This window comes from Corvus cornix, chromosome 13, assembly GCF_000738735.6.
Source record: "Corvus cornix cornix isolate S_Up_H32 chromosome 13, ASM73873v5, whole genome shotgun sequence".
In the NCBI taxonomy this organism is placed as follows: Eukaryota; Metazoa; Chordata; class Aves; order Passeriformes; family Corvidae; genus Corvus; species Corvus cornix.
In genome coordinates, this window is record NC_046343.1 from 11347143 (window position 1) to 11360178 (window position 13036).

The window sequence follows — 13036 nt, forward strand, 5'->3', positions numbered from 1 at the left end:
CATGAAATCAGGACATAGCCTGTTAGTGTTAAGCTCACCAACTTTGTCCTATAACCCAAACACCAGATGGTCAGAAAAGTGATTCAGTGGAAGCATGGACTGAAATGGAAACAGTAGCATCTTCCCTGGGAGAAAGGGGGCAGGCAGGAGGGCGGGTGTGATGGTTTCAGGTATTTTTCCATCTGTAGTGGATATTATTTTCTGTCAGTGGGAAAGTTAATCCAACAGCAGTCTGTGCGTGGTGGGGGCATCAGTCCAACACCTGCACTGAGCAATGTCCTCCTGTTCCTGAGCTTGGAAGGTGACCCTGAAGACTGGGAAGTAGAAGGAAAGTCCTCTCTAGGGTTTAGACTGTTGTTGAGCCTAGCTCTAGTGAGGTAGTCACCTGGCAGAAGCTTGCTGCTGCTGCTGGGGAGAGGAGGAAATTTCAAGGCTCTTCTACCAAGACATTCATACAAAGCTGTCCTCTGGCTGCTGGGTAAATACCACTCTCACACTTGATGTTAAAAATGTGCCCTCTGCACTGCTGCAGGCAAGATAAATGCAAACACATTTTAATCTTGACAGGTAACTTTTTTCCATTGCTGTGGATTTTTAAGAGACTGTTGGGGAGCAAGGTAGCTTATGGGGTAAAATCCTGGCATTGCAGCTGGAGTCTCTCCTGAGCTCTTTAATTTGCATGGGGGTGGAGCTTTTCCCTGGAGCTGTGGGAGAAAACATCCATCAGAGCCTTGCTGGTGGCCATCCACATGGCCGCTCCAAGGTGGAGAAATGTTACTGCTCTTTGACTGTGAGAGATTTGTTCCTGGGTTAAATGTGTGCTGGCCTTGTGCTGTACCTTGTGCTATACAGAATCACAGAACGGTTTGGGTTGAAAAGGACCTTAAAGCTAATCTAGTTCCATCCCCCTGCCATGGGCAGGGACACCTTCCACTAGACCAGGTTGCTCCAAGCCCCATCCAGCCTGGCCTTGAACACTTCCAGGGATGGGGCAGCCACAGCTTCTCTGGGCAACCTGTGCCAGGGCCTCACCACCTTCACAGGGAAGAATTTCTTCCTAATATCCCATCTAAACCTGTCCTCTGTCAGTGTGAAGGTGTTCCCCCTTGTCCTGTCACTACATGCCTTTGTGCAGTACTGCCTGGGGATATGGGTGGGCTGGGGCTCCACCAGGCTCCAGCTTGAGTCATGTTCACATGAACATTGTCTTCAGCCTTTGTACGAAAAGACCATCTGATTTTAAGAGTTTGATCTCTTACTTTAAAAGATCTGAAAAACTAATTTGGTATTATGTGACAACTGTGAAAGGAGTGTAGTGAGAAGGATGTGATGGATAAGGTTTTCCTTCAGACTGTGGTATACATTGAAAGGGGAGCTTGGCAGAATATTTGAAATTTGTCTTGTAAAATAACCCACACACTCAGTTTATCCAGCCTCAGTAAATGAGACTCAACCTTTTTTCTTTATCTCTTAATCTTCTGACCTGAGCGAAGTAATGGGATCATACTTACTGGAGCTTTTGAAAGTTAGATTGAAGGCTCCTTAGTCTGTAAAAGCAGCATATACACAGAACATCTGAACTGTGCTTATAGGGAAGTACATGTTAAAATGAGTGTAGCTTTTAAAATTTATCCTTTTCTCCAAGCTTTGGGAGCAGCCTTTGTTATAAGAGTTCCCCGTGGGACTTCTCCTGAGGCTTTTGTTGGAGAATCAGTCCTGTTCCTGTGGCCATTGGCCACAGTGTAAATCACTTACTTGCATTGAAATTAAATCCATGCTGTCTGTCCCATGCGCCCCTTCTGTGGGGTAATAATAAAATTTCCATTTCTGGGACTTTTGAACTGGTTTATCAGAGATGAAACAGTATCTTTACTGTTGAAAACCTGGGGGAAGGAGAGGAGGGACTGCAGCATTGCAGTTGTCTTCTGTGCAGAGGCCGAATCTTGGCTTGAGGGTGTCAGGATGTACTGGGATATGTCTTCAGGCTTAATTGCTTGGCACATTTGCATGATAGAGGACTTGAAATAATGAAGGCAGTAAAACTTCATCCTCAGAAAGCCCTCTGCCAGGAGAGGCCAGAATCAATTGGGACTCAATTACCTAAGCTTGGAGCAAGGGAGAAAGAAGCCAAAGGAGGAGCTGGAGCAGACAGGCTTGTCCTGCTGTTGCTGGATGATGGACACAGGTCACAAGAGGCACCTCTTCTGGGTGACTCTATGGCTGAAGGGTGCTTTATCTCCTGGTGCATAAATAGCATTGCTTGTGTCTGTAATTCAGCATTTTGGCAGCAGATACTCAGGTGACACTGGCCCATCGTGCTCTGTTTTTGAGAAGAGATCTGAAGACAATCAAACAGAAAACTGCTTTGGGCTGAGCCAAGCGTTAATGTCCTTCAGCTCTGTTTGAGTCTTATGTGTTGTGCGAGAACAGGACCAGCACGCCCAGGATTAGGAAAATAAACAAGGTTCAGGCAATTCCTGTGGGGATGAGCTCCCACATCACAGGGACAGAGCTGCTGCTGGTCCTGTCTGGGCAAATCTCCCACCACCATTGCACAAATGGGCAGATGGAGGGTAGATTTGGGGCTCGGAGGTGTAATCTAGGAGATGTTTCCAGCTCTGCAGCTGGTGAGTTTGCTCCCAAGGAAGGTTTCTTAGATGCACTGAAACCATCATTGCTCAAAGCTCTTCCAAATCATGCTGTGGGTGGAGGGGCTTGCTTGGAGGTTCTAGGAGCCAATGTTGACCTCTCAAATTAGCAATCTTCAGTTTTAATCTCTGTCTGGTAGTCTGGAAAAAGGAGATTAATTATTTTGTTTGTACTTCTGGTCTTTTAAAAGTCTAATTTATAACACACTGAAGTGAATGAACTTTAAATGCTTTGGATCGGAATATGAAGTCTGATGTTCTCTAAATCTCTGTGGTCTCTACAGCTAAGGACTTGCAGTTGAAAAAAGGTGGAAGGACAAATAGGATATTTTGCAAAATGCATTTAAAAAAACCACCAAGCATGAGAAAACAAATTGGGAGTTTCTGGTTTGTAGGCTAAAAGAGTTGTCCTTGGTGAAAGTCCACAGGCCACCCTTAAGAAGGGTTTGTGAACTCAGTTTTAAAAAGGCTGTAAAAAGCAGGAAGAAAATTCAGCAAAGAAAAGCAAATTAGGTCCCAAAGGGGGGAAATTTGAACTGATCTTGAATTTGACAACTGAAAAGAAATCCATCTGGTTCTGGGTTTCTGAGGGTGAATGTGTGAGTGTTTTGCACAAAGCAATGTCTTGCAGAGGTCTCACAGCCTTTGAGGAAGAGGAGACTGAGCTCTGATCTGGGAACAGCTTTTTGTGCTACCGGAGAAGCCTCTTGATCCCTATGGATGCTGGTGGGTCACCTGTGGCTTTATAACATGACTGAGCAGAGGAAAGGTGAGCTACCACCACCATGAACATCCTCCTCCCACAGGGACGGAGAGCTAGTGGCAATTGGGGATGCCAAGCAGTGCAGGAAGGACTCTGTTTTTCTGTTACATCACTGGCCTTCCATGCCTTTTGGAGAGTGCCCAAGCAATAAGTTTTAGCTTTACAGCAACATTTGGTCTTGATGTACAAATTGCTGAGCTTAACAGGGACAAAGGGGCAACACTTTACAAACTGCCTTGGATTTAAGCAAGTCCATGGAGATGATGGTCTGGAGGTCCTTTGCTGGAAATAGCTGCCAGTCCCATGCTCCCCAGCAAATGTCTGGATGGCAACCAGTGTGCAGGAGCACATGAGGTCAGAGGAGAGGACCCTCTCCTTCAGCCACCCTGGACGGAGTGTGAATCTGAGCCATGTGGCACAGATAATTAAAGGTAATGGCTTTCATAGCTCTCAGTGCTGCCACCCATATGGGCTATTGCTTTTTTCCCAAAAAATCTTTATGATCCTTCTTTTCCTATCTGCGTCATGGTTGAGTCTTTTCTTTATTTCCCTTGAAATAATAATGTAAATCTGGGAATTAGAAACCCATAGCCTGCTTGTATATATATTTGTTTTAAGCATATAAATTGGGGAACAGTTAAAACTATATTATTCCTGGCAGCAAAATTTCTTTTTTAATAGACAATTTGAAGTTATTATATTGGAAGCAGTTTTCCCCACGTGTGTGTGCATGCATGGTGTGGAGGGAACTGTGCCAAGAGGGCTCCAGGCAGTTTCTGAGCTGGGGAAGTTGCTGGGAGCTTGCTGGATTTCAGCTGATGGTAGGGAAAAAACCTCAAAGGCACCATCTTGCAGTTCTTAACTAAGCTTGGTTTTATCAATGGGTGTTTTGCCTTAGGAAGAACTGAAGGATTGGACTTCCAAGACCGTTTTCTGGCAGGATCTGTTTTTTACTTCTCTTAGCTGTTCGTTTTTACAAGGTTTGGGAGTGCCAGTGTGTTGTCCTGTGCACCAGTGATAGACGTTTGTTTCCAAATAGTATTTATGGGATTATTTTAGTCAAAAGTAAGCTTTGTATCAGAGCCCCACAATATGCACTTTGTTGTTTGTTCATAGGATGGTGTTTTATTTCCCTGCTTGGTTTTTCATCAGCTTCAATCTACTGAGAAGATGATGGAAGGCAGCTCTGTTGGGGAGCTGCCCAAGAACAAATTAAACCAGATTAAACAGATTCCAGCTTTTTACACAGCATCTATGTCTTTCATCAGTCCAGGCATGTTTGTGACTCACATGGCTGGAAATAGCAACCAGCGTGTGTCCATGGGCTGTGTCCAGCTTCCTGCTGCTTTTCCCAATTGCTGGAATTAGCTCCTCTCCCCATAGTGAGTTTTTGCAGGTAAAGCCTGGCTCAGTTGACATTAGCAGTAGGTACTGCTTGGTTTATGGGTGTGGATGGGACTGACTAATAGCACACCCATATACATAGAATTCCATGTGTGTGGAATAACACATAGGTAATGTTTGACATTGGTAAAATGGTAAAGTAGTGGGGAAAATTTGTGGTTTAATGGCATCTGAGTTCCTGACTTGAGGTTATATGACAAAAAGATTTCTACAGTTTACCTTGGGGACTTACAAAGCAAATGGAAATATGAATACAAAGCTAAACCCTTGACTGATGTGTTGCTCATACTGTAAAAGGCTGATCTTATCTGGGGAGAAAACCTCCCTAAACGAACATGGATCTGTGTGGACATGGATAGCTGCAAGTGAAAATCCCAGGACTGGTCCCTTGGCCTCAGGTGTTGCCCAACTTACAAGTGGAGCTGCCTAGCGTGGATTTATCCTGTTTTGCTGATGGAAATGGAAGTGATGGCCCTGAAGGCAGGAGCACAACAAGTGCCCTCAGAGTGATGGAATGTGGAATAAGAAGTAGACTCACTTAAAGAGCCTTTCTTTTAAAGAAATAGCAAATACACTTTTACAGGAGAGTAAATGCAGAATATTTGGCAGTGGCTCACCATGGAGAAACAGCAAGTTCATTTGTTTGGGGACCAAGGGGAGCTGTGTAGATTCAGCACAATTTAACTGCAGGTCAAGCCTGAATTTTCCTTTTCCTGCTGCACATGCCTGTTTTCCACAACACACATAAAATGTTATTACTGCAAACTGCATGTCCCAACACAGCCCCTCCATGTACATCACACATTATAAATTTTAGGTTTTTCTGCTTTCTTTCTCTTCCAGGACAGTGGCCCTGCCCAGAGCAGGAGGTCAATTCCCCATGGATCTGAGGGCAGCCCCATGGACAACAAGCAGATGCTGAATGTGCAGCATCACCAACCAACCCGGCTCCATGTGAACAACAGCTCTGAGTCAGCGCTTCCAGGCCAGCTGAGTGGACTCCACATCACTCCTGCCCACAGGTAGGACCAGGGCAGGGCTTGCGTTCTGTGTCTGGTGCTGTTCCTGCAAACTCCAGTTCAGGGAGTGCACAGAAGCTGTGGTGCTCCTGAAGCTCCAGATATCATGGAATCTTAGACTCATTTCAGTTGGAAAGACCTTCAAGATCATCCTCGGTAACCATTGACCTAACTCTGCCAAGTCCATCAAGATGCTGGGCTGGACCCCTGCTTCACTGGTCAAGTGTAGGTGGGAGGAAAAAAAAAGAAACTAGCCAAATAAACAAAACAAAGGAAAAAAAAAGGTTTGGAAACACCAATTTCTGAACAAAACAGCCACATCTACCTAGGTAGCAACTGCAACATTGAATTGAGGCTTGTGATGCTGATGCAATGCATCTTGGTGAAGGTGCTCATTCTCCAGATCTCTGTTAAGACCCTTCTATTGCTGATGTGAGTAGGGAGATTAGTGGTCCCTGGGTACTGGGATTAATGCTAGGGAAGACAAGAGGAGGAGAGGTTTAAGTTGCATATTAGCAAAAATGTCACCAAAAAGGTTGTCAAACCCTGGCGCAGGCTGCCTGGAGCGATGGTGGAGTCGCCATACTTGGAGGGACTTAACAGACATGTGGATGTTTCTCTTGGGGACATGGTTTAGTGGTGGCCTTGGCAGTGCTGGGGGAATGATGTGGCTTGATGATCTTAGAGGGCTTTTCTAACCTAAACAATTCCATGGCTGTGAGTGTCACAGACAATAACGCACTGTTTATTAAAAGTGTATATCCAAGGCAGGATGGAAGGTGCTGCCCTCCTAGGAGTGGGGATCACCTTGCCACAGACCCAGGAGCCAACACTTGCCCTGGAAACTGGAGATACCAGCTGAAAAGATGAACTCCAGTAACTGGGATGTTTATATCTGTTCAGTACAGCTATCCGGGAGGCTGAGGAATAAATAATACTCCTAGGAAAGAAAAGGCTTTTGTGTAGCCAAGAATGGTTTGGGTGGATAACTCAGACTTTGAGACAAGCCAGGTTGTGGGCTGGGATGCTTTCACATGGCTTATGAGGATCTTGATTTATGTTCCTCCAAACTGGCAGAATATCCTGCAAGAAAGTAATGTCTGTATCACATGCAAAGAGAGTTTCTTTTCAGCTTGGGAACTCTGTGTCTGCATGAATCTGTATTTCAGCACAGCTTATTCCCTGTGCTGCTCCAGGAAAGTTAATGAAGTTGGAAAGAGGAGAACTGCACAAAAAATATAGAGAACAAAATCTGGTGTTATCTGCAAGTGAGCCGAAAGCCAGGACATTCACTTGGGTCTTTGAGTAGAATTGGGGCAGGAGTGCGTTTTCTTTGAATTGGTGTTTGATGAGGCTGGGCTGGCCAAAACCTGCCTTTTCCCATTGAAAATGTGTGAACTGATGTAGGAGTGAGGTGTAGCAGGGTAGACAAGCACTTGGAGCGCACATGCAGGGTTTGGACTGGCTGGGAGTCATGGGGATAAGTCCATGGCTCTGCCCCAGCGTGGCTCAGCCCCACCACCCAGGCTGGCCCTTACTTCCCACAGGGACCAGAGCTGCTGGGGAGTCATTCCCAGAATGTGGAGCTCTGGCCATTCTTTGAAAGTGACCTTTGTCTGGAGGTTTTTTTTCTCTTTCTTTCTTTCTTTAAAAGTGAATGTTATTTCTTTTGTTTATTTATTTAAGCAGATGTGAATATAATACTGGTGGAGAAAATTATCCAGATGATGGCTAAAGTATGTGAAGCTGATGGATTTCAGGGCTCTTGCTATTTTTATTGGTTTTGTAATGATCTTGATGACCTTTATAAAAAGGAGGAGGAGCCCCTTGCCCAGAGCTGTGCTGTGTGTTGGGGCCTCTGGAGCACAACAGCACTTGGATTCAGCTCTTCTCAGCAGGACATTTAAACATGTACCTGAAATATTTTTGATTCCAGACCATGCTTTTCCTGTTTTGATGTATTGGACTGGAATAGTGGTTTAAATTGTTATTTGTTGTCTGTGCATCCCAAATGCTTCACATACAGACCAGGAGCAGCTCCAGTCTGAAGGCTGGAGGTGGGGGTTACAGGGCAGCCCCAGTGTCCCCCTCTCTGGTGGCATGGTTTTCTCAGTTAAGCTGTGGGCTGTGCTTGTGATGTACCTATGGTAACACCAGCTTCACAAGAGGCACTTGTGGGTGGTGAGAGGGTTTGCTGTCCTGCCTGGCACATGCTCTCCAGATGCCCTTACAAGGGGTGAGTGCATGCCCTGGCCCTGCATAGCTAATGAAATGCATATTTTTCCCATTTTTTCAGTAAATTCCATGGGTGGCAAAGCAATTTACAGCATTTACAAGCAGCTGCCCTCTTTCCTGAAGGCATTTGGTAACTGGGCTAGCCCTTGCTGTGTTGCTCAATTGGAGCCCAACAAGGGAACAAGTTTAACCTCCTTGATTCAGCAGCTGTTCCTGGGCCAGACATACGTCCAGGCAGGGAAACACATGGGAACAGAGGTGCTTAATTAAATCTGTGGGAATGTAGAGATTTCAGTACCTGCCTGATGAGCTTACAGTAGCTGTTTCTGTTTGACTTGAGCCTTTCTTTCTTTGCTTTAAACCAGCATTGACCCCATGAAGTCTCTCCCACGGAACAGAAATGGGATTGATGTGGAGTCAGATGTCTACAAAATGCTTCAGGATTATGAAAAGCCCATTTCAGAGCCAAAGCAGTCGGGATCCTTCCGATACTTACAGGGAATGTTGGAGGCCGGTGAGAATGGTAAGGAGGTTGGCACCCAAGCACCCTCCTGTGAGGAAACCACTGGGATGGCAGGTTTCAAATCAGGGTTTTGTGTACTCTGGCTTGCCAAATTTTGTGGCTGACTTGAGCACCGTGTGAAAGCTGGATTTGCAACCAGTGTGGCAGCTGTTTTTCCGAGACGGTTTATGAAATGTGATGGCCTTAAGCAGTTGTTTAAGATCACTGTTGGAGAACCTGGTCTGGTTAAGTAAATGGCATTTGCATAAGGATGTGGGATGGTCCTCAGAAATGCAGGGATAGAGATCAGGAGTTCTTGGCTCACTTCTCAGGTCTGTCACAGCTTCCTGCCCGTGTCATTAACACATTAAATAATAAGCTTCCCAATCTATACATTTCACCTTTTCTTTTTGCCTTTCAACCTTAAGTCCATTGGGATTTTTATATTCAAACTTTTAGCCTTTGCTTTACAGTAATTAGGGCAAGACTTTTTCTGCTTGCTTCCAAGGGCCCCATACTCCAATCATGGGAATCCAGGAACGTATATTTTATGGGAAAATACCAACTACTGTAAATCTCATTATGAAGCTGTGAGAGGTAGGGAGCTGGGCTGTTGCACTTCAGTTTCTGTGTATCTAAAGTGCTGGAGAAGTCCGTTCTTTGACGAGAAGGATGTTGGTTCTTGCTTCACAAGAAGCACAATTGCAGGTAACTTCTGATCATCATGGAATTCTACCAGCATTGGTTTTCTCAGTGGAACTGAGCCATAGTTGCAAAGCATGAGACAGGACCAACCTCAGAAGCACTGGGTTTATTATTATATTTAGTATTAGTATTACAGCCCCTGGATTGGCAGAAAAACTGATGTTAAATACAGGCCCCAGTTGGACCTTCAAGTCCTTTACCAAGAGCAAGGACAAACCTGCTGCTCCCCCAGTCTCCTCATTAGGAAGAAGCAAATGGGAAGTGACTGTTAATCCCAATTAGTAACGCTGCTGACTGCCTCCCTTCTCTGTGCCAGGGAAAGGGAACAAAATTCAAGCTTTGCTCCTGCTTCTCCCTGCATCCCGCAGCCCTGGGCTGGCAGCAACCCACTGCTAGGAGGAAGGGAGAAAGAAAAGACTGTGGACTGGAGGAATGGGGAACAAAGAGGTGTCAGGACAAGTCCCCACATCCTGGGACTGTCGAGCCAGTCCTGGATGTGTGCTCATTAGCATTCTCTTGGCACTAGCCCATCACCAGTGCAACACCACCTGTTCGACTGGAGCCTGAGAGGCTGCTGTCGGGTACCAGCCAGCATGAGACAGGCTGGAGCAGTCATTGTCACCTCCTGGGCTCTACCATCCTCCCTCTCCCCCTCATTGGTGTGGAAGGAATGTGTGACTGCCTGCAGGCACAGCCCCACTCATGCCTTGGTCATTCATTTATTTCACAAGGGATGAAAAATTAAGTGAAAAGCATCTCTGCTTGGCATGAAGCTCTGTGATGTTCCAGCATGTTTTCAATCCCAAGTGTTCCTGCTGGGTTTGTTTTACAGCTGCCACCACTGCTTTTTCCTTAAGCCTAAAATTACACATTTTGACTTAAGCCTGCTCTGCATCGTCCTTTTAAAGTCAAGCTCTCCTCTCCTGAAGAGCTGCGTGTCTTGGACAACAATCTGTTTTATATGGAATGTGTTTCTACTGAAAGCATTTTAGCCCTATCCCACACCCTTAGGGAGCAATGCTTTGTGCTGAGGTGGAGGCTGGAGGGATGGCAGTGCCCACCTTCATAGGCACCCATGACCCAGGAACGACACCCTCCAGCCATAACGGGGATGGCATGGTTGAGGTTGTGGAGTTAAAGCATTTTCCTGCCCTGCTGAAGACTGTAAATCACCGTTAGACTGAGCTGGTAAATAGAAGAAAATGATCCACAGTTCAGGAAGATGGGAAGCAGCCTTCTCTGCAGGGTTCATTTTGCTGTAAAATCCCTTTTTTTTCCCCTTCCTTCCTTTTTTAAGCAGCTTATCAAGCACTCTGCATGAGAGTCAGTGACAGCTTAACTGTTAAATGTTGGCAAAGGAGCATTTCTAGTCCAAGCATGCTGTGTCTCATGCTGGGGGAAGCCAACAGCTTGAGCAGTTGCTTCAGTTTATTCCCAGCAAGGCAGCAGAAGGATTCAGCAAGGGGCTTGGCTGGAGCCAGCCGAGCACTGGGGGAAACTCCTGGGGTGGAGTAGCCCTGCTCTGCTCTTGGGCAGGCACTCTTGCACGTATCAAAGCTCTTGGCATTGCTAAACACTCTATTGTGTTTTGGGGAAGTGGGGTCTGGTGGGAAGTTGGTCCTTTAGGTTTTACCCACTTCGCTGGAACTGCTGGAAGCATTGGTCTCTTTGTCAGAGCCATGGCTGGAGAGGGGGGCTGTGGTGTGAAGGTGCCTGTGCACCCCAGGGGATGAGTCAGGTGTGCACCCTCCTTCCTGTCTGGGCCCAGGACAATAAGCACTCCTGAGACACACTGGATGGAGGAGCAGGGGTCTCTCCATGGAACAAAGCTTTTCTGAGCAATGCCCTTCAAACTGTATCTGTTGTGTAACCCTGCCTGGGGTCAGTGAGCAACCAGCTGTGACAATGCATTGGCTCCAGATATTAAAAGTTCCCTTCAGGAAAGGCAGAGATGTTCCTGGAGCCACGGAAGGCACTTGCACTGGATTTTGCTCTGGAGTTGCCAAAACTGGCACAGAGTATGTGCAGATAGCTCAGTCAGAAAGTGCTTGTGCCCTACTGAGACCTTCTGGGAGTCAGGGCTTGAAGCATGTGTTTACAATGGACCCTGGACTGAAACATCTTGGAAGCTCAGGGAGTGTGGCAAATTAGAACTCTGGAGAATGACTTGTTCATCCAAGAGCTCCTCTGCTGCTTTTCCAAACTGTGAGCCAAATGGTCCTTCTTCATGAGCTTTTCCTTTCTATGAACTTAGGCCATCACAGAGGAACCATAGATCGATATATGCCAAACAGACCAGTCAGTTGTCAGCCGTGGAAAACCATGCAGTCACTACTGGAAGCTTTTAAGTATCCCAGGGGTTGGTAACAAGCATGTTGGTGTTGTCCAGAATTGGCGGGCAGATGGTAGATCGTCTGTAGGGAGTGCAGTGCAGGCAGCAACACTGAAAACTCTGCTATGATACTGTTCACATGCACAAAATCTTCATTGCTTCCTTTCCCATTGTTGGATGTTTATGAAAGGAGGCCTGGTGCCTCAGAAGACCTTATCTTCTATCACAATATTTTGGTTTAGATTATTTGAGCTTAAATGCGTGCTCTAGGAAGAAAAGTGCATGTGATTCTATTATTGTTTGGTTCAGTTTGCCTCATTCTCTGAAAGGCTTTCATCTCCATCTCCTTGAGAGATGGTGGATCTACCAAGTGTACCTGAAATGTTGGTGTGATGGAACCTTTTTTTTTTTTTTTGAGCTTCTCTGAGCTCTTCACTATTTATTATTCTTAACTTAGTAAGTAGTGTTACAGCCAAATTAACCTCACATCTCTAGATCACAGCTGCTTTGTATTTTGACAAGGTCCATGTCTATTGAGCTAGTGCTATCCTGGAACTTCCAAGGAAGTTGCAGATCCTGTTATGACACACAGAGACTCATTGGACTCCTTAAGGGAAAAGAAAAAGAAAAGGAAGAAAAAGAGAAAAAAACAGCCCTGAGAGGCAGAGTTTTCAATCTGTGTCTTTATAATTCTTGGCAGGTGAAAAACTCGACAAACTGAGCAACCCCCGAAACATCAAGCCCCCGGTGCCAAAGCTTGGTGGTCCCATGTCCGGGCTGCAGATGCTTCCCGAGTGCACCCGCTGTGGGAATGGGATTGTGTAAGTGTCTTGCCTCACCAAAGCCCCCTGTGCAGTGGGGATGGTGACACTGGAACACAGCTGGGTTGGGTCCTGCCAGGCACATGGGTTATAATTTATAGGAGAATACCTTGAATCCCTTTCTGGTTTTTTCTAACCATATCTAAACCTGAGCAATACAGTTTGGATTGCCCCTTTTAAGGGAGTCTCGCAAGGGATAGTTTATGGGATGGTTTGTGCCCTGCTTATCACAGTAGCTGCCCAGGGACTATGAATAGCACCACAGCACTGGCCCTCCTTCACTGCCTTACAAGGGCTGGGGGGAGAAACACCATGAGTGTTGAGAAGAAGAGAGCCGTGAGTTGGTTTTTTTGTTTGTTGAAGAGTTACTGTCTGACAGATGGATGTTTATTTCAGAAAGTATAGGTGTTTTTCTGTTTGGTTCTGTTGTAATTTATGACCTATTGTAACTTAGGTTTTGCTGTAATTTACATCCTGCTCAAGCCAGGTATGCTGGCTGACTGTGAGCTGTGCAAATGACTGTAACCGTGTTCTTGGTGCTGTGAGTTGAGGGTCTCTGCTCCATAAGTCATAGTGCCTGTGAGTGTACAGCCCCAGTCCTTGCAGG

The 13036-nt window shown here is 45.9% G+C and overlaps 1 protein-coding gene across 1 annotated transcript in view; it reads left to right on the forward strand.

Annotated features, from left to right (window-relative positions):
* Nucleotides 1-13036, forward strand: part of PDLIM4 (PDZ and LIM domain 4) — a 45002-nt gene that overhangs the window by 28968 nt on the left and 2998 nt on the right. The window contains exons 4-6 of the mRNA XM_010413073.4: nt 5659-5837; nt 8435-8592; nt 12309-12429. Of these exons, the coding sequence (XP_010411375.1) occupies nt 5659-5837; nt 8435-8592; nt 12309-12429 (458 nt within the window). The remainder of the gene's footprint in view (nt 1-5658; nt 5838-8434; nt 8593-12308; nt 12430-13036) is intronic.